This window comes from Elaeis guineensis, chromosome 3 (genome assembly GCF_000442705.2).
Source record: "Elaeis guineensis isolate ETL-2024a chromosome 3, EG11, whole genome shotgun sequence".
Taxonomy (NCBI): domain Eukaryota; kingdom Viridiplantae; phylum Streptophyta; class Magnoliopsida; order Arecales; family Arecaceae; genus Elaeis; species Elaeis guineensis.
In genome coordinates, this window is record NC_025995.2 from 2599192 (window position 1) to 2622555 (window position 23364).

Sequence of the window (23364 nt, forward strand, 5' to 3'; positions counted from 1 at the left end):
CTAAACATAAGTCAACTTAAAATAAATTAATATTTTATGATTAATTAAATATTTTAAAATTATTTTTTTAAACATCATATTCTTATGAATCAATTTTTTGAAAAAAAGATCTTTTGGTCAAACCAAAATAAATTAATTTTTTATAATTTATTAAATATATTAAAATTATTTTTTTTTAAGCATCATATTTGCATGAATCAATTTTTGGAAGAAGTTAAGCTTCCTTCGATAAACCAAAGGGAATCCTAAACAAGTCTTTTCATTAAAAATGCGACCCCATGGTGCATGTTTTCTTATTGGCAGTGTCTCCGAGATGCAGGGTTCTCTCAGGAAAGGTGCCTACTTTGGCTTTTTAGCTCTATTGCCTGGCTATTGGACCATTACGGAGGAGCAATTATTCACCTCCCCATATCAAATTGAGAAATTCTTTTTGCACCACGGGCGATGTAAAAAATCAGACATAGAGCGCATCATTTTATATAATTGATCCACATAGCCATCACTTTTCATTATAGATTTAATGCTTGTAGTTTTATTTTTTTGTTTAAAAATTTTATATGATGAAAATATTTCTATCTTTTGGAAAAAATTATGACATCCTGTGGCATATCATGTCTTCCTATATGCAAGATGTCATAATATGATCCAAAAAATTATGATATCCTATATTAAATTATTATTTTCTGCATGCAGAATATCATAATATCGCTCAGGATGTCATAATATAATCCAGGATATCATAATATAGAAGAGGCATTTTTATCCAATCATTTTGCAATGCGCATTTAATGTCTGCAACTTTACTTTTTTTATTTGAAAATTTTGAATGATGAAAATGTTCCTATTCTTTGAAAAAAATTATGACATCCTGCAGCATATTATTACATCCTGTATTATATTATGATATCCTGTGAACAAAAATTATGACTTTCTGAATGTAGGATGTCATAATATAAATATATAATGTCATAATTTTTTCAAAAAATAAAAATATTTTTGTCATTCAAAATTTTAAACGAAAAAGTTTAAATATGCGTTGAAAAATAGTGACTACGTAGATTAATCAGATAAGATATTGTGCTCCATGCCGGATTTTCTACACCACCCGCAGTGCACAAAGAATTTCTCATATCAAATTTAGAAGACCCATTTACATAGTAGTAGGAGAATTTTCAATAAGATTAAGATATGTGTCATAGAATTTGTGTTTCAATTTTCGAGAGACCACCAAGGTTCCATTAATGGCCAACCTACAGAGAACCATACAAAATACAGGCATTTAGAAGTATATTCATCCTTCTTAGAGCCTATAGAAGCATGAAAATTACCCTAAAAGCATTGATACAAATGAAAGAAATCAAAAACTTTAACTAGAAAAAAGATCGTAACATACCTTTCGGAAATATGTGATGAATATTTCTAAAATCTTTCTTTGCAGGCTAGGATTACATGCCGACTTACTGTGTTCTCAAACATTATCATCTTCTTCTAGCATGAATTTGTGGTTGGCAACTGTTTATAATTGAAATAGGAACTCTTTCTCACAATCCAAATGTCTTTTGGGTTTACAGATTGTAGAAGAAGATTGAAGGGGACATTGGAGATTCTACACCAAGTAGTTATCATCATGTGACAAATCCCACATGAACCATGCATGGCTCGAATTAGACTTGGGCATACACTCATGGGTTCCCAACCAACAATATGATTTGAGATTAAGAGAAATTTAAAAGTTAGTTTGATATGTGATTCAGAACTAAACCCATTTATACATTTGTGCTAAACAGTAAACCAAGTTTGAAGTTAAACCATACATCACCATGTTTTTCCTTATATTCATGCATGGATCAGAGAATTTAGAGAAGTAGGGTAACAAGAAGATTAGATAAAGTTTTAGTACTAACTACAAAAATATCAACAAGCAAAATATATAGAAGATCAACATTAGAAGCCTTGAGAAAAATATACTCAAAAAATTGAAGTTGAAGTTCCTTATGCATAATTAACTTACTTTCTTCTTAGATGGACTTGTGTAGTATTGAACTCAACAAGAATATTATATAGAAGTACGTTACCCTCCGGGAATCCTTGAATCTTAAAACTTGCAAGCGCATTTTAATAAAAAAGTAAATAGGATAGTGGTATAGGTATTGAATTCTAAATACAATTATAAAAAATAAAATAATTTGTCTGGTTCATCATTCAGAAAAGTTACAAAATATTGGCTATAAACATTGGTGTTGAATCTACCAAAATGAATATTGGTGTTGAAGCTATTCTAGTATTATTTGAAGAACTTAAATATACCCCACTATTAGTGGATGGATTGAAAATGGATCAGATACTACTATATCTATATATGTATTTATTTTATATAATGAATATAGATACAAATACAAATGTTAATCATATACAAAAATTCATATCCATATTTATTTTAAAAGAAAATAGATACAAATTGGATATTGAAAATATGGATATAAATACAAATATAAATCGGATGACTAAGCTTTATGATCATAAAATCAAAAATATTTTTATGTAGATGATAAATCAAGTTAATAGCATATTGATATAGTCATTTATTTTTCTTAAAATTTTATAAATATTATATAAAATTAAATATGATTGTAAATGAAATTAGATATTTGGATATGAATCGGAATAGTTGTGTAACCATATCTACATCTATTTTTCTTTAACAAATATAGATACGGATATGGATGATATGGATATTAGTCGGATATTTAAATTTCTATCTATATTCGAATAGATTCAAATAAAAAATGGGTGGATCCAACCTACTTTCACCCCAAGTTAATGGTGGGAATGCCAACATCCAATGGGAGAATGCATTAGTAATGGAAATTTCAGAGCAACTCAAAAGTTGAAGATCTAGCTATTAAAGAATAATGAACATACTTTTGATTTTAAAGGATATGGCATATTATGGGAACATAATACCTTGATATGATTAATGGTGAGAGTGCAAAATTAGGGTTTAGTGTAGATATTTTTATTTGTTTTCAGTGCAAAATCTCCCATCTTTATCTGCATTTTTGGAAAACCTCGTCTCTCTATCTTTATTTGCATTCTTTTTTCCCGAATAGCACTGGTGCGACACCATCCAGAGTTTCACCAGAAATATACTTCGATTCCACAATCCCACTTATAATATCAACTTGGCAATCAAATTTATGGAACCATATAGGGCTCGAATTACAGTTAAATTAAAATATTCCAGTAGGCAGCAATAATTATAAAGAATTTAATTAAAACTGGAATGGATTAAAACATCAAAGGAATAGAAACAAAAATCTGTACCAAAAAAGCATCCAAATGCTTCAAATGGTAAGAATTTGAATTTCCAACAAGAAGCTATCTCTTAGTTGAGACTTTTCAAATGTTACTTGGTAGTATTGAAATCTGATCGATAGTAGTAGTGATTCAAACATTTACTTCCTGCTGTCAACAGTTGTTTAATGGCTAAAGTGATTTAAGTATTAAACTGCAAGGTAAAACAATGTCACATGACCAACTTTTACAAATGCATAAAAAACCATCCTAAATTCAACAAGAATATGTAGTTCACAACTTGTATAATCTCTTTAGTTTAATAGCCATGATAGAGATACCGAGGACAGCTCCCTTTTTTCAATCTACCACCACCACATCCTAAAGCCCTCATATCATCTCATCAGCCTTGGCAACGGATATATTCCCCAGTCCATGGATGGAATTCTCGTATGTCTCCCCATCACCCCACACAGCATATGCATCCTCCCCATGGATGGCATCATCTCCAATCATCATTTCCTCATCACTGAGCCTAAGAGGCACCAAGAGCCTGATCAGCAGGCATATCGCTGTGGTGATGGTAACATTGATGGCCACAATGAAAGCTATGCCGGCAAACTGCATGCCCATTTGGCGAAAGCCCGCCGCAGCCCGGCCATCCTTGAAAGCATAGACAAGCCCAATGTATCTGGGGTCATCACCAAAGAATAGATGATTGAGGCTGGGATCGGCGAAGATGGCGGTCAGGATGCCACCTAAGCTGCCGGCGACAGCATGCGTGTGGAACACGGCGAGCGTGTCGTCGACTTTCTTGAGCAATTTGATCTTCTTGTGGAGCACCATCATGGTGAACCAGGGGATACTTCCTGACAGAATGCCCATAACCATGGCAGCCCAACCTTGCACTAGACCTGTGCTCAGCAATAAGTGAATTCCACGCAAAGAAATCCATGAGTTTGACTGAGAGGAGGAGGCAAAAAATCATGATTTTTGTATTTAAAATCCAGTAGAAATGTTTAAAATAGAATTATCCAATAATGTTCTGAAAATGGAATTGAATTCTAGGAGTAAAGGAATGCTACATACAATATAAAAGCATAAAAGAACTCTACCATAGACTCTAGGAGTAATGCAATCCTACATACAATATGCCATGGAAGCCTTTGACCTTATAATCTAGATAGATAATTAACTAGTTCAGCTAGTGCACTTTGCTAGGCTGAAAATATACTAAAACCTGATCTCAGAGCATGGAATCCAGGATTATATATTGAGCTAGAATATATGAATACCTGCAGCTGGAGTAATGCAGACAAGGCCAGTGATCATGCCCTGAACGGCACCGATCACCGAGGGTTTGCCGAAGAAAAGCATGTCAAGGGAAAGCCAGACCAGAAGGCTGGCGGCAGTGCAAACATGAGTGTTGATGATAGCTATGGATGCATCGAGGTTGGCTGCGTAGGGAGCCCCACCATTGAACCCAGTCCATCCCATCCATAACAAGCCAGCTCCAGCCAGAGTCAGTAGGATGTTGTTGGGCGGAAATCTCTCCCGGTCCTTCGCCATTCTGGGGCCAACCTGTAGTAGCCCAACAAATAATTACTGAGCTCACATATATAGACTAACAAAAAAAGAAAAAAAAAAGGTTAAGACTCATGACTGTTCTGTGGAGGGAAGAAGTATCATGTATCTTGTTGTTCCCGCTTGCTAATCATGTAAATCCTATATCCAACCAGACACCTTGCAACCTTTGTTTTAGTTTGCCCCTCCAATCTAGAAAGACTATCAACTTTTATAGGTTCCGCACCTTCATTTCTTCATGGAGGGCATGTTTGGAGGGACAGGATTGTATCTTCCGCACGAAAGAAGGATTCACCCTCCTTTGCATGAATCAACCATTGGATCACATAATGGTTGCTTTGAGATCTATGTATTGGTAGGTTCTAAGGTTCTTTGAGATGTATGCGGAGCGCGACTTGAAAGAAGATCAATCATTTATTCATGCGAAAGATACAACTCGAATCAATGTTTGGCTCTGAATTGAAAATGAGAATGAGAGACTCATATTTCGGCCCTTAGATTAGAAGGTATTTCACATTGTTATTTTAATTCCGGAGGGAATGGAAATGGCTCAATCCTCAAACCCAATCCTATATTATAATCAAAGACTCGAATAGATTGATCTTTGTGCCCGTGCATTAAGACGCATCTTGGGCTGCACGGTCTTTTCCTATATATAAAAGATGCCTCATTGGGCGAAGAGAAGGCGTTATCCTACGTGAGCCAGAGTAAAAGGTCTTATCCTATATGAGCCAGAGTCTCTCTTGACTCAAAATTAATGAGAGAGAAAAAGTCTTTATCTTATCTTATACGAGCTAGAGTTTCTTTTGATCCAGAATCGATGTCGAACTAAAGGTGCTGTCCTCCTACAACAATAACCCCTCCCTTAATCGAGGGAGACTTTGTATGCACGGGCCGAAGGTGTTTCCCATAGACGCACGGCAATGCAACCCTAGTCCAGGCTATACAATAAGATCAAGAAAGAAAGAACAATGAAGATGATGCACATGCACTGACCCAGTAAGCAGCAGTAAATCCGGCGACACCGGAGGAGAGGTGGATGACGAAGCCACCGGCGAAGTCCATGACACCAGCCTTGAACAAGAAGCCTTTGGGACTCCAGACGCTGAAGGCGCCGATGGTATACGAGAAGGTCAGCCACAGCGGCACGAACATCATCCACGCCTTAAAGTTCATCCTCCCGAGCAGCGCCCCGGCGATGAGAATTAAGGTGATGGCGGCGAACACGAACTGAAAGTAGACCAGCGTGGCGGCCGGGTACAGGCCGGTGAAGCCCTGGCCGACGAGGTATTTCTGGTCGAGGGCGGAGAGGTCGGGGCGACCCCAGAAGGGGACCATGAGGTCGCCGAAGGCCATGCGGAAACCCCAACCGGACCAACAGATGAGGACGGTGGCGAAGGCGTACAGAGCCATGAAGGCCGAGTTCACCGCCCACTTCTTCTTCACGATGCTGCCGTAGAGGATCACCAGCCCGGGGACGCTCTGCACGCCGACGAGCGTGGCCGCCACCAGCTGCCATGAGTTATCGCCGGAGTTCAGCCAGTCCGGGGCCGACATCCTCGATTCTCTTCTCCTCTCCTTTCTTTGGCCTTCGGAGCCTTTTTTTTTTTTTCCTCCTCCTCTCTAAAGAAAAGAAGACGACGAGAAGTTTATGGAGGAGGGAGGAGAGAGAGGGAAACTGACAGCTGGTTTTAGGAGTCCGTCCTCCGGAATTTACTGCTGATGGGATGTTTACCGCTTCAAAATTTAGAGAGAGAAAGGTCACGCAGAGTCAAGAGCCAGCGTGGCGATGAAGTGGCATCTCATAGGTGGGCCAAATTCCAACCAGGCCCAGATTGCACCAATCAAATAGTGCCACGAATACGGGGGAAAATCGTGTTGAGCTGCTTGGCGATACTAGGAATTAAAATGGAAGGGAATTTAGAGCGGTAAAAAGAAGGAAAGAGTAGGTTGGAGACAGCTCGGAGGTGATTCCTGGAGATTCTGATCTGGAATCTTAAGACGTTGCTAACTTTAACCCTTTTTGGTTATTATTTTTTAGGTAAATGGTTCAGACTCAGGGTTGCATGTAATGCATGATCCGAAAGAAAAAATGGATTGTGACATCTAAAACATCTTTTCCTTTAAAAAATTTATAATATTTACTGTTTTTTCTTTTGTAAAATGGGATATTTTTGTCAAAAAAATTCTTAGTATACTTCCTCGGAAAAACAATCTCCAGCATATACATGTACATGCACCCTCTTTGCAGTCTTGGTTTTATATTTAACCAAATTAAGAATGACACATGCCATGTACGTGACACAGGAAGTAAAATAATAGAGTCATGCAAATGTGAGACTTCTGTACAACTACCGATCATATTCTGGGTCCCATGATAGCTTGGCGAGAGAGAAATTATATTTTATATTAAATATACCATGGGTGTCAAAAATTTTAAATCTTATGAGATATTGAAACATTCCGATTTCTCTATGAAATGGGATAATCAGTTATCTAATCTTATTCTGACAATGATGCATTCCAATAGGTATTTTCTATTTCTCTGATTCTTCTTTTTTTCTCTATTTTTTTTTTTGATATATCCCTTTCTTTTCTTTATTTTTTTTATTCCATTCTTTTTTTTTCTTTCTTTTCTACTTTTTTTTTCTTTTATTTCTTTCTCTTCTTTCATCTATTTTTTTCATTTTTTTCTTCTTCTTATTTTCATTTATGTATCTTTCCTTCCTTCCTTTCTTTCTCTTTCTTCTTGCACCATGCTAATCATCTTATCTTATTTATATGAACCTTATTTATCATTCACTCATCTTGGTTATTGGCACACAGAAATGAGAGTAGATGATTGGCATAGTGCACCGTCACATGGTCCATATGATATAGGGTACAATTTTTCTAATTAGGGGAATGAGATGGTTAAGTTGGACAATACATGGAGCAAGCACATGAAAGTTTCGGAAGCCGGCCAATATAAGCATGATAATGTTGTAACCCACCACCTTTGTACCGTTCCAAATGCTGCAAGTTACACCATATATGGCCAAGCCAAATCAGAAAAAGAAGGATGCAATTAGTCAAGAGACGCATTCTTTGCTCAGAAAAATCAAACCTACGTTCACAAATGCACCAGCCGAGCGATATTTTGAGCTACCAAAGCATTTTTGTAGGAAATAATATGAGATGCATCACATGTGGAGCCAAATTTGAAGGCTAATATTTCATCTACAATTATTGTTTTCTTCCTTTAGAATTGCATGAAATCAAAAGAACATGGCATACATTATGATGACGATAATTTTTCCATTCTCACCGCGAGCATCGGACATGACTCTGACCTAGTTGTGCCCCTGCCCCTAGTTGGATTGATTAGAACCAACATATGGCATCAGTGAGCACACCATTTAGGGGCACCACCATGCAAATGGAACATATAAGTGGATTAAAAATGCATGGATGACTATGACATTGTGGAGAGAAAAAAAAACAATCACAAGCATTGCAAATGGAAAGGGTGACCAATTTAAGTTCATGAATGTCTCAATCTGGAGAAGGGAGGGTGCATGCATTTCTACCTTTTCTTGGGGTCAAGTAGGAGTAATTTGTGGCTGATTCATCTTTCCATTTCAGATCATTTAGATAATTACAATGACCTCACTCATTACTTTGCATGGAAATTAATAATTAGCAGCAATGCAGACTCTTTATAAACCCTTAGAAATTTGCTGCTCAGTCTTTGATGTTTAGTACAAGGACGGCACCAAATAATGCAAACCATAGCAAATGAAGATGTCTGGCATGGCATGTCTAATTCATTTGTCTACTTCTATTGTCATCACTTGGTTCCTGCTTCCCTTTCACGTGTGGCTTCTGTGTCCGATATAAGTGGTTAGATATTTAAATGTAGGAATGGAATTGAGCTCGAGCCGGCCCAAGACTCATTAGGCCAGGCCAACTTCAGTCGGATTTCAGACTAGATCCAAAATAATTTAGGTTGGATTTGGATCTAAATATAGGATCCGTTTATCTTTTGGATCAGGCTCGAGCATATTTTTGGCCCGATCTGAGTCCGGCCCGGACTCGAGGCCGAACTTCAGCCCGAATATCCGGTCCAAATCCAATTTTCTACTAAAATTGATTTAGCCCGATTATTCAACTTGAATTAGCCCGATCCTAATTAATTAATGCTAATTGGTTTAGTCAATTAGATCCAAACCTAAGCCCTCCGATCCGGTGTTTCACTTCGCCTTGATCTCCCCTGGTGTTTCCTCATAAAAAAACAAACAAACAAACAAACAAACAAAGCCCTAGCTCGAAGCTCCTAGCCGTCTGATTCATGGCCACCGCGACCACCACTGCAACCACCGCCTCCTCCTCCTCCTGTACCATCGATGAAGATTCGAACGAAATATGCGACAGCGGTGGCGGCAATCAAGGTGAACTTGCGGCGGCTGGTGGAGGAGCAGCACGACCATTCAGTAGGCTTAGGGAGGGTGGGTACGGGTGGGCTCTCTAGCGACGGCAGGTGGGAGCTCCGACAGCATCGATTGTGAGGTCGAGGAGGTGGGGGAGGAGGCCTAGAGGCTGGGCATCATCGTCGGGGTTAGCGATGTTGGAGAGGTGGGAGCTTCGGCGGCATCGATCGTGAGATTGAGGAGGCAGGAGAGGAGGTCGAGGAGGCGGGGGAGGAGGTCGAGGGAGAGAGGTGGAAGGTGATAAGGGTGGGCTTGGACTAGCCCAATTGGGTTCAGACTTTTTTTTTCTCAAAATAATCAGGCCTAAGCCTGACTCAAAGCCCGAAAAATCTTTTCGGACCAGACTCGGATAGGGGTATGATCCGGCCCAATTTCAATCCTATTTAGATGTGAGATTCACTGTATCGAAATTTGTTACACCTAAATCACATAATGATGGCAATGGGTTCTTGTACTTATCGAATTACCATCAAATAATTGTTGTAGCAGCTAAGGTCATTAGGAAACCTGCTTGTGAAAGCATAATTTTTTTAAAAAAAAAAAAATTATCCACTGCCATAAAGAAATATCCCAGAATTGGGCCTATGTTGATGGGTCTAGATTTGCTAATCTCAAATTTGGCCACTTTTAGTACAAATCAAGGTATCAACCTAATCCAGAGGTCTTTAAGCAGCAAACATAAGACACAGAAGGTAAGATACATATAATTAAAATCTACCGTAGCTTGCTTCAAAACATCAAGGATAAAATTACTACTTTGCTTTCATAATGTATCTGATGCTTTGCGAGGCCATTTACATCTGCTGCTGTTTTGCTAGCATCTCAAATCATCATTTCTTTACAATTAATGGCACAATACGCATGATAAATTCTGGAGGTTTGAAAACCCTGGCGCCAAATACTTGGAGCGGTCTCTTTGATGGAACAATGAAATCGAGATTTAACAGGAAATGGTATCCAACAACAAGGCCTTCGTTCTCTGATCATATGGCACTCTTGCATCAAACCTCAAAGAAAGATTGGTTTCAGTTCTCAAGCTTGCTAGTGTTTCTGATCCATTTACTCAAATAGTTTAGGTTGGACCAAAGGTTTAACATCATAAGGTTAATCATGAATGAACTACAATAAAGTTAGTAAAATCAACATGGTAGATTGATAACCAAGTATAAGTCCCATTTACTAGATCTTTTTCTATGTACATGGCAATTATTGAGGTCAGTGTGCAGCCTTATTAGACAGGCCAAAATCAGACCATTCAGATGAAAAAGCTGGAGAGCACAGCATAATTTTCAAATGGTGTGGAATTTTATATTGAGTGTCAAATTTGCTAGAAACCCAAGTGTCAGACCCTGCTCCTATGTCTGGTAGTTGCACTCATCTAAAGTCTATATAGGTCACCAGAAACTTAAACTTCAGTGCTCATAGAGTGACCAGAGCTCCACAAGAACATGCTGAGATCCATTACAATGAACATGATATCCCAAATCTTAAGAGTTTTGCATGACAAGAACCGTTATCTCACTCCATATGGCAGCCACTGAAGTTAAGAAGACAAAGTTAAAAAAGTAATGGCAATAATAATAAATAAAAATCAGTTGAATTCAGTGGTCAGAGGGCTGAAACTTTGTATTTAGAAGCATTACTTCTTTCGGAATTAGCAAGCACATTTTGAACATACTATGAGCTTAGATACTTCTAGTTCTTTAGATAGATTTATAATACTTTTCGGCTCTAAGATGCACCGTTATGTTTCAGAAAAACATTTGACATCGAATGAAGTTCTACCAAGTACAGGTCTGGTTAAGCATAGAAGAATCTGATTCAATGTTGCTTTACAGATCTGCTTTGATTTTGGTGATGTGCTTACAATTGGTTAGAATATAGCAACAAGAGGCCTCCAAAGACTTTGGACCATTCCCTCTTTCTATCAACAAAAAAATATGGTGGCTCTCCCTCCCTTTTGTTCAAGGAAAAGAAAGTATAGTAACAAGAAACAGGGAAAAACATTTGTCTTAGCATTCAATGAAAGGCCAAATAGGAATATAACTCTTAAGCTTGTAAAATGTGATGAACCAGTTCTCCGAAAAGAGTCATGGGAATCTAATGGTCCATGCATCTAAATTAGACGGTCCATGTTTTACTCTAAATATTGATAAAGGGAAATTTCCTTCTTCCTAAAAGCAATCACGAAAAATTAAACCTTCAGAAGGGGGGGAACCAGAATTATTACATTCTCAAACCAGAGGTTAAAAATAAATTTAAGAAAAAGTTTGGTTGAAACTATAGGAAATCATTCTCAAGAAATCCTTATGCAAAGATATTTTCTAAGAATCATTTAAACAACAAAAAATATACGGAGCTCGTCATAAGGATAGAACAAGAGCTCCAACAAGTCCAAGCATAAGAAGGAAACATGCACCCTTGTAAGATCTTGCACCAACTAGTAAAATAGCATGCAGAAAGCATCCCAATAAGCTCGGTAAACTCACCTTGATTACTTTGCACTGGAAAGCAAGGTGTGAGGAATGAAGCCTGGTCCGAGATCCCTCAATAAAGATAAAATGATTGCGAGCAGGAACAAAGAAACTTTTGTGTTTCCCCCTCTCCAGTTTTAAATGGAAAATGAGTTATGAAGGATCTTGGATCAGTCTCCATTCCCAACACCAACTTTCCCTCTTGCAAACACCTCTCCCTTCTATCACTCATCATTCCTCAATCAAAAACCTCTAGACTAGGTCCCTCAGACCCTCCTCCCAAGCTTGACAAGAGGAGTATATAAATCTAAGACAGCACATGATGGACAGGTCATTGGAGGCATAAAATAACTGCAAAAGAGGTGGGTTTTGGAAGAGATGTTGTCTTCTTCTAAGGGGATCTTTTATGGGGGGTGGCAAGCTTTTACAGGCTATGTCTAAGGAGAGGAGCATTTAAAATAACATGGAACACCCAGTGAGCTTGAGAGGAAGGGAAGATTGGTGAGTCCTTTCATGTATTTTAATATGCCAAAGTAGTAGGAAAAGGCCATCCACTACACCACAAGGCGAACATAGTCCATAGCATGACGAGGAGAGGAAAGCAACAAGAAAAGATTCACCTACAGCATGATCTCTGCAATATAAAGACCGTGCATGCTGTGCTATTACACATGGTCATATATTGGACATCACATATACAAACACATGCATGCATACATAATACAAAGTGGGATATTATTCATTTTCATGGCATCAATTTAAGAGATGTAATTATTGAAGAGGAACAGCTCCTTCTACATCTTGTCTAATATTGTTGGATGGACCAATATGAGATGTGCAAGTAATGCCGCTCTTGTGCTGGCTCTTCTTGACAAGTTAAATGATCTACCAAACATATTGATCATGCCCTATAAAAATAACTTCTTGTATATTGATTGCATCTTGCTCATAAAAATAACTAAAAGAATAAATTTAACATAGGATTAGGGGGATGTAATATAGACATTTAGTTCTAATTTCTTCAGGTAAGTCATTTTAAATAGAGTCAAGAACAAGGAATAAGTAAATATTTTATGCAATAATCTACTTATTTAGGTACTTCAATCTCAAAAAGTCTCATAAATAAACAGATTTCTGGGAAGAGCATTTAAGAGAAGAAACTTCTAACATTTCTTACATGCAATTTGTTCCAATAAAAAAAAAAAATAAATAAAGGAATGTGTGAGCTAATGGAATGTACATCCACAAAAGAAGTTAATGCAATTTGGATGAGCCACATCAATCTGAACTCTAACAAATTTAAATGGAAAAATTCACAAAACAAGCTTGTTTGCCAGATGAGAATTTCCCAGCAACCAATCCACACCACTTGCAGAGCAAAGGTTTCCACATTTCCCAAGTCCTAACAACACGAACATTTTTATGAACCATCCATGTACTTACCAATGACATATTATATCATCTGTGCTTTATTCTGTGCCCTCGTGGCATCCTTGTCCTAAATTGGTGGGTGGATGTCGAGATCAGCGGCACGTGCCATCCACAGTCAAAGATGCCATACCACCCTCACGTGCCCTCCACATGATAAATAATTTCATGAGAATAAAAAAAAGAAGAAAAAACTTATCTAAGAGATTAAAAAAATGAGAGTTTATTGCAGTGTGGGACATGTGCAGGCCATTCTTTAGCTTCCACAACATGAGATAACCAAATCAACTTCCAATGCAATGTATTGGGAGAAGCAAAATGTGCAAAAATTCATGATTATCAAAACTGAAATGCTTCTTTTGATTAGATTTGCACAAAGTAGCATTTTGATTGAGGCTGTAAAATTAATCTATGCTGATCTCTGTGCCTATCTCTACTATTCTATTTTGAATTCAGCGAGGAATCGGGGGTCACTTAAAAGGAGGAGATTCTCTCCCTTCTCCTATGGAGTGGTTGGTTCTTGGTTACCCCCATCCTTGGGTGTTCTCAAAGTTAATTTTGATAGATCCGTGGCTTTCTGATCAGCAACAGTCTGCCTTTTTTTTTTTTTTTTTTTTTTTCTGATGGTTGAAGGAGACGAGGAAAGCAGCCACCTATCTTTTATTGATAAAAGTAATATATACAACAGATGTTACAAAGGGTCTGTAACAAAAGTTATATCATATCTTGAAGGCCAAGAAAATAATTGAAAGTCAATTTCTCCTAGAAGGTACCTCATCTACTCAAACATTCAGACAACTTTGTAAGTCCACAGGCTTAATTGCATGCTGAAAGTATAAGATTACCTTTGCGTTTAGTACTCGGTGAAGAATTAGTGACAGCATGCCATATTCTCGAGGGAGGTTTCTTGGCTCCCATCATTTTCTTACTGATATTATAAAGATGAGGCAGGTCATTTGGGCATTTGAAGCAACCTATATTTTTATATAGAAGGTAATCGGATGGCCGATTTTATAGCATCAATAGTAATCCAAGAAGATGTTTTTTTTTCCCCTTTTGGGTACAATGGGGTTACATAACTCCAAAACAACAAACTAAAATAGAAACCAAAATTCAATCCAAGTTGTATGGTAGCTATTAAAGTATCCTCTCTACTGTATGAAGCTCAGCTTTCGTGATAGAATTAGCTATAACACATTGCGCTCCAAAATGAAGCACCTGCCTATTATGATCTCTAATGATAAATCCAGCTCCTGCAACACCATTTTTTCAAGAAGCATCAAAATTGACTTTCACCGTACCACAGGGAGGAGGCACCCAAGAAATGATTATTAGAGAATCCAAGAAGACGTTTGTTGGAGGTGGGGATATATACTTCCGTCTAAGCTTGATTGTCTGTTAATGGCGGATGATTATGGGGCTCCTCTCGTGAGAGTTTGAGTCTGATTTTTCCTTCGAATGCACCAAAAAAGAAAAAAAAAAAAAAAAAAAACTAATGAGTGCAGTAGAGAGTGGTAATCAATAAAGTATAATATCAACGGACAAGTGACAATAAATGCAATTGTGGGAGACCAGTAGGAGAGAGAGGAAAAGATAAAAGCAAAAGGTGAACCTTGTGGAGAGAAACGTAGCACCTGGTACTTGGAGCAAATCATCCATTTTTGATGTGCTTATATGCCTCAGTTTAGTTGTCATGTCTTTGATCACAATCATTCTCTTCTCCCTGCTCAAATAAGATGAAGATCCTTTCATAGCTCTACATTTAATTTGGCAAAAAATGTCTATATTTTCCTAAAGAGAACTTCTTACTTTTCCTATAACTGGAGGGGCAAAAATACATGATATGAGGAAATAAGGCAACAGAAACATCTTGATTTTTTTTTTTTCTTGGGGTAAAAGCATCTTAATGTTTCTTTTTTTTTTTTGGGGGGGGGGGGGGGGGGGGGGACAGGACCTTAAAATAGAGTTTTATTTCAACCAAAATCATTTGCAAAATTATTTGTAAATTAGAGATCGATCCGGAATAGACTACATCTAATGTTCATTTGAGCATGGAATATTCCATATTTATCTTGAAATAGCCTTTATGCCTCTTTGTGCCAATTTAACCATTTTAGATTGTACCCCTAAGTTTAATTTTATATTATCAACATCAACAGCATTGTATAAATATATTTTTGAGCAATAATTGATATTTGAATCCTAGATCTCCTCCAGGGGCCATGTAGTCGAGAGATGCTAACTAATTCGGGGTAATATCTTATGGGCCATTATATAAACACCAGAAATGGGCACATGCAATACACTTTTCAGTGAAAAAGAAAAGCAAGTGATAAAGCCCTACATGTTGAACAGTGTGACAGTCCTACATGCTTGAGAGTCGAATTAGAAAAAGAGATAGACTTTAATTTAGTTTGGAAGTTCTATGGGAGAGGTTTGATCTGATTAAGGAAGGAGAGAGGGGCAACTTTATGGTAAGAAACATTGGGGGTGTCTGGGAAGCTTCATGAGAGAGGTTTGATGTGATTAGGGAGGTGGGGGAGAGAGAGAGAGAGAGAGAGGCAAGTTGACGGTAGGAGACACCGGATGCCTAATATATTTGGGTTTTGCTATAGTACTTTTTAATATTATTTTATAAAAAAGTGGGAGACCACTTGATTATTTTGGAACGACGTTTAGAAAATTTTGTCAACAATAAATTAATCATATGTTAACAACTTTTATTATTTTTTTATTATTTATTATTAAAAAAATATTTTATTATTTTTTTCGAATGAGAAAGTCAAATCGCCGCCTCTACTTGCACTATTCAATACTTTCATCATGGTCTATCATATGCAACCTCAGCATTCACCATAATAATAACCACATCACCACTGTCATCGTGGATCTCTTTCTCCTCTATGGTGACTTCACTATCACCATCTTGGTGATGAAGAGGTCTTCTTCCTCCACCGTTCCATAGGGATGGCGATGGATAAGATTGGCCAATACTTATATCTATTTCATAATTAAAAATTTCATATCCATATCCGTTTAGTATCCATTATGGGTCGGATCAGATCGAATCAAGTAAAGATATGAGTTGGGTCGGATCAATTCAGATAAATAAGAAGTTGGATCGAGTCAAGTTGGGTATATATAAATATTATAAAATCATTATAATTTTGAAAGAAAAATTATATTAAAATTATATTAGATTGAATTTAAGATAGGGCATATCATTATCTGACTCGAATCTATTTCAAAAAAATTTTCTCAAACCCATACCCACCCCAGGTTCTAATTGAGTTAGATAAAATTTGCCCCATTCAAATCGGATCAGATATCCAACGAATTAGTTAAAATTGCCATCTCTACCTTCCCATCACTATCACCGACAAGCTCCACCTCTCCTCCTCTATCTATGATGTCGACCCAGTCCCCTTCATCTGACTCCTCTGCACTCGACAACTATCTAGCCCAATGTTATACTCATTCTCGATCATCAGAATGACCTAATCATCCTGTTCTCCTCAGCCTCTTCCTCATAGCGGCAACGACTTGATGCCCCTCTCCTCCTCCACCTTCGGCCATGACCTAAGACCCCCTCCTTCATCCTCAACAATGACCTAGCCCCACCTCCTCCTCTTCCGCCCTCAATGACAACCCAACCACCTTGTCATCCATGATCTTTTTCTCATAGCAACAATGATCTGATGCCACCCCTCCTCCGCCTTCAAGGACCTAGCCATCCCCTCCACCTTGGTCTCTTCCTCACAGTGACAACGATTCAACCCCCATCCTCTTTAGCCTTTGACAATGACCCAACCACCCCTTGTTGGGTAGGCCCCCTCCACCACCGCCTATCGAGCATCAGAATGTTAGGTTGGGAAAAGAGAGGGCATTTGAAAGAAGTATTGAAGTTTGAGTTAGTTAGGAGATTGGTATCCATTTTGATATTAAAATGATCTTAAATTTTGAAATAGCTACTGCACCAATCATGCACATAATTGATTGTAGCCAATCTCTAGTGAATAATTCAAACTGTCCTCATTAAATCCGATGATATAGGGCATAAGTAAAAAAGGCCAAAAATATCTTTTGGAGTACCATAAGAAAATCCATCGTATTTTTAGGATAACCAAGAAAGTATTTTTGACGTAAACTGATAAAATGAATCAAGAAGAAAAATTGCTTGATTTCAAAATTATCATTTTGATATATTATAGATTACAATATAATAATTAATGCTGCAATGATAATATACTATATTTTATATAAAATACTATCATTTTTGATGTTATAATAAAATATGACATCACTATTATATTATATTACAATATATAATATCTTAATATGTCATATATGTCATGATAATTATTTATTATATTATTATAACATAATAAATTTAATATCATGACATTGCATCTATTACCAAACACATGTAGTGTCAATGTTAGGATATTTTAAATGCATTAATCATATTATTTATAATATGTTTTGTTATAACTAAATTTTGAGTATCATATCACATTACAATTTATCTAAAATGATTGAAAAGATAAACTAAAAATAATATATCAATATACGATATTTTATAATGGAATAGATTAGTAAAATATGATAACAAAATAATATATTAATAATAATTTTACATATATAATATTTTATCATATATTAATATTATACATATTACATATATTATATTATATTAATTTTTAAATATTATTATGATAATATAATATGAGATGGACTATATATATATATATATATATATATATATATATATATATATATATAGAGAGAGAGAGAGAGAGAGAGAGAGAGAATATCTACTCCTCTCTATTTGAAAACCACATTCAAATTCAAAAGCCAACATTACTAATTTACTGTTAAAAATGTCTAGAAACTAAAATTACATATGGTGGTCTCTAATCTGCATGAGGACACAAAAATGAACAATCTCTATTGAATTAGTATGTTAAATTAAATATCAAAAATCCACCTTTGATGATGATCTAGATATATCAAAATATATATAATTGAAACTAAATAAATGTTAATATCAAATTGTAGCAAAAGATAGTCTCATATTATTTTGGTTATTTAGTTTTGCATCCAATTGATGCACAAGTTAGAATATTAAAATATATTATTTTTTGTTTCTAAGTGTTTTAGTGATATATCACTAATATGGTTCTTTGATTTGGATGTCCTATTATTTTGGAATTAAGAGGATATGTATTCTTTAATGAGACAAGCATAATGAGAGCTGGAACCAACTAGGGTTGGATTGATGATGGACACAATTCAAATCCGAATGCTTTAAGTTAAAAAAAAAAATTGAATCCAATTCTAACATAAATCCACAAGAATAAAAAAAATCAAAAAGAAATAATAGCTGTAAATAAAGAATTTAATTTTGGATTATTCTGTACCATCTATTAATCCAAGATGGACGGAAAATTATTTTAAAGACTTCTAACCCTAATAGCCTGGCACACCCATCTAAGATAGATTTTTTTTATTTTTTTTTTATTTTTTATTTTCAAAAATATCCTCCTCCTCAACTTATTTTCTAAATTATCGTCCATGTTAAAATCGCCAATTCAATCGATGATTTCACAGACATATTGGCGCTGACGTATTCTTTTTTTTTTTAGGGCAAGGGGCGGCGGAGAATCCGTCACGGGGGGAGGAGGGTGGCATGGAGAAGTCACGGAGGGAGAGGAGGGGCAGTGCGGGGGGAGGCATGGAAGTGTCATAGCCCAAGCCCATAATGTCAAGACCCAAGCCCACAAAAAAAAAAGAAACAGAGAAAAATCGGGAAGAAGACTCCCGATAGGAGTCTTCTTCTCCGGCGAGACCCCAGCAATTTGGGAGTCCTAGGACCTCTCGAAGTCCTAGGACCCTCTATAAGAAGACCTCCCCTCTCTTTAGAAATCGATCATCGGCCCCTTTCCTCTCTCTTTCTCCCTGTTTTTCTCGATTGGAGCCGCAGACACCGTCTTGATTCTCGCCGTGATTGCTCGCCGGTGGGGTCACCGGAGGCCGAGGTGAGTCTTCTTCTCCTTCCTCTCTTCCTTCCCTTTCCTCCCATACCCTTGAGCGTGACGGCCGGCGACGAGTGTCGCCGATTTTCGATCGAAAAAGAGACCCCTGTTTTGGGCCTCTTTTTCCTTGAATTTCCGGCACTGGCGATCGCAATCGACCGTCGGCTATGCTCCTCCGAAACCGAAAGAGTGGCCCCCCTCTGACGCCGGCCTCCACCGCAGCGGCCGTGGCCTGAAGGGCCCGGCAAAAGGAGGGGACGCCGGTCCCCTGTTCCGGCGTGGAAAGAGCCGAGAAAAAGAAGAAAAAGAAAAGAAAAAGAAGAAAAAGAAAAGAAAAAGAAGAAAAAAAAAGAGAAAAAAAAAAGAAAGAAAGGAGAGAAAGGAACTCTCTCTCTCTCTCTCTTTTAGATTTTTAGGATTTATGAAATTAATTAAAAAATAATAATAAATAAAAATAAAATAAAATAATAAAATAATAAAATAAATATAATTAGGGTGTCCATGGATTAGTCCGAAAATCTTGGATGCTATCGTCAAGCTGATCCTCGTGGGGACATTAGATTTTAACAATTTTAGTTATTTTTAATTCGATAAAATTTTGATTAAAAACATAATATTTGACGTACCAGGTTCAGAGAAGGATTTTCGAGATTTCTAGAATCCCTAGTTTGAATTTTTTTTGAGGTAAGTAGTGTTTACTTTTACTGAATTTATCTGGTAAATTATGAATTAAATAAATTTATGCATGCTTGTGATAATCAATTATTGAAATAATTGATTATGACGAAAGTTAATTGTAGAGATTATTTATGATTAAAGTTATTTGTTGAAAAATTATTATGATGATGTATGATCATAAAGAATGACATGATTGATTTGACTCAAATTTTATTTATTTATATTATTTAAAAAAAAAATAAAATATGAATTGGAAAGACAATATGAAATTGACAATCCGACTGTGTTGAGGACCCCGCCAATGGGGGCATATACGTTGGCAATTGACTGTCCTGAGGATTTATGTCGCCAGCGAGACCAGTGACATGTCATCAGAGAGACCAGCGACAAACCGCCAGCGAGACCAGCGGTTCCAAAGGACTTGACTGCAAGATGATTCGCAGCCCACCGCAAGCAAATACGCGGTATTATGACCCTACCACAGGGATAATGTGGTCATAGTCATGGTTGGTAAGAAGAACTTAAGAAATTGATGAATTTAAGATGAAAAGCATAATTTAAAATTATGATAAATTAATTTTTATATATGATTGATAGTATAATTATAATTTTATGAAATTATATATTGATTTTGTTATATCAGTAAATCGATATGTATTGTATTATTTGCCTGATTTATTCAGTTAAAGGTATACACTGCTTACTGGGCTGTTTAGCTCATGATGAGTTTTATGTTTTTCTTACAGATCCAGAAAATTAGCTTGCTACAGGATTTCGGTTGGGAGAGCGATTAGAGATGGAGTTAGCTCATTGATTTAGGATTTTCTCAGAATTGATTCAAGACTTTTAATTTTTTTAGTGTTGACTTTGTCAGACAGTTATTTTCTTTTGAACACTGAGTTTTGATTTGTTATTTAAACTAAAGTTTGATTATTAAATATTAAAAAAAAATATTTACTTTGTGTGAAGATATCATGATGAGATGCCTTGCATGCTTATGGAAAAAGTATTCTATGAGTATGCGGCGGTTGCCATGACCCTCGATTCAAATCTCGGGTCGGGGGCGTGACAATTAATATGGTATCAGAGCATAAGTAGATAGATAGAGACATGTAGAATAGAGTGAGTGAGTGATGGGTAGATATTAGGAAATTGATAGATTAGTTATGATGATTATGATTTGACCTGTCACAAGTAAGTTATAACCTTATTAAGGATAAGTTATTATCTCAAATCTATCATAGGTCAATATGCCTCCACAACGAGCGAAGAATACTCAAGGAGCGGTAGGAGGGACATCAAATCCACTTGACAATAACACTCCTCAATTAAATAGCGATACAACTCAGCTGGAGGGAATCCTTGATCCTACCGAAGATACTCCGACAGTACAGGAGGAGCCGAACATGACTCAACTAATGCAAACTCTGATCGGAGTAGTTCAAACACAGCAACAGTTACTTCAACAACAACATGCACAGCCACGTCAGCATTTTTCACCGACACCTGAACATGGAGAACATCCGGTGCAGAGAAACAATATCGTCGAATTTAAGAAGCTAGTTCCTCCAGCCTTCAAAGGGACCATCGAGCCACTGGAAGCAGATAACTGGATTATGAAAATGGAGAAGGCCTTCGCCGTGCAAGAATGCCACGATGAAGAGAAGATCCGCTATACAGCATATCTGTTACAAGGCGAGGCATACAACTGGTGGCGTATACTGGAATAAAAATATGAGCACGATAGGATACCACTCACTTGGGAGAGTTTTCGAGATGAATTCTTTGACAAGTACTTCCCCCGAAGTGTCAGAATACAGAAAGAGCAGGAGTTCATTCATCTGAAATAGGGAAACAGATCCGTTGCAGAATATGAAGCTAAATTCACGGAGTTAGCCAAGTTTGTTCCAAGATTAGTTGAGATTGAGCAAGACAGAGTACACAAATTTGAAATGAGACTGAAGACAGAAATCAGAAAACAAGTTGTACCCTATGAGCTAACTACCTATGCCTCAGTGGTGAATAAAGCTCTAATAATTGAGAGAGAAGTTAATGAAGCTCATGCGGAGAGAGAATGGAATTAGAAGAAGAGAAATAGATTTGGTGGAACTCAAGGACGAAATCAGAACAATAAGGATCCAGCAAAGAAGCCAGCAATTGATAAGAATCGTGAGAATGAGGCAGCTAGATGTACGAGATGTGGCCGAAGAGAGCATGAGTCTTCTAATTGCCCATGAAATACTGGTTCTTATTTCAGATGTGGACAAAAAGGACATAAGATTGCAGATTGCCCCTAGATGGATGAGAATAGACCCACACAAACAAAGGACGGAGGTCAAAGGCCGAAAACTCAAGGAAGGATCTATGCACTCACACAACAGGATGCTCAGGCCTCTAATGCTGTGGTGACAGGTATCATTCCTGTATCTGGTATTCATGCTTCAGTTTTGTTTGATTCTGGTGCTACACCTCCTTTATATCTACTACTTTTATTAGGCAACATGATATAGTATGTGAACCTATGAAAACCAAATTATATGTTGAGACACCAGTAGGTGATATTTTGAGTACCGAAAGTGTGTGCAAGTCATATAGTATCAGAATAGGAGAAAGAGAATTACCGACAGACTTGGTAGTCCTGGATATGCAAGATTTCGATGTTATTCTAGGAATGGATTGGCTGGCTACTTATCATGCCTCTGTGGATTGTCATGGAAAGAGAGTGAACTTTCACATATCGGGAGAATTAACTTTCAGTTTTGATGAAAGTACAGGAACCACCCCTCCACGTATTATTTTATTTGTGCAAGCTAGACAGATGCTAAGAAAGGGATGTAGAGGTTACCTAGTATCAATAAAGAATAAAGAACATGATGAATTGAAGTTACAGGATATTCCTATCGTAAATGAATTTTCGGATGTATTCATTGATGATTTAGTCGGACTACCACCAGACAGAGAAATTGAATTTACCATTGAGTTGGCATCCAATACCAGTCCGATTTCTAAAGCTCCTTATAGAATGGCCCCAATAGAGTTGAAGGAGTTAAAAGATCAATTACAAGATTTATTGGATAAAGGTTTTATAAGGCCTAGTGTATCTCCTTGGGGAGCTCCAGTCTTATTTGTGAAGAAGAAGGATGGTACTATGAGACTTTGTATCGACTATAGAGAGTTGAATAAAAATACTATCAGAAATAAGTATCCTCTACCTCGAATTGATGATTTGTTTGATCAGTTGCAAGGTGCACAAGTCTTTTCTAAAATTGATCTTCATTCAGGATATCATCAGTTAAAAATTAAAACAGAAGACATACCAAAGACTGCATTTAGAACTCGTTATGGATATTATGAATTTCTAGTAATGCCTTTTGGGTTCACCAATGCTCCAGTAGCTTTTAT

The 23364-nt window shown here is 37.0% G+C and overlaps 1 protein-coding gene across 1 annotated transcript; it reads right to left on the bottom strand.

The window, feature by feature from the left end:
- Positions 1 to 3407: 3407 nt before the first annotated feature.
- On the bottom strand, positions 3408 to 6958 carry LOC105042382 (ammonium transporter 2 member 5). Its single transcript, XM_010919560.4, has 3 exons — positions 5875 to 6958; positions 4590 to 4875; positions 3408 to 4208 (listed from the first exon to the last, which is right to left on the bottom strand). Exons 1-3 carry the CDS (start codon positions 6433 to 6435, stop codon positions 3685 to 3687), a joined length of 1371 nt encoding a protein of 456 aa, XP_010917862.1. The 5' UTR covers positions 6436 to 6958; the 3' UTR covers positions 3408 to 3684.
- Positions 6959 to 23364: the final 16406 nt, after the last annotated feature.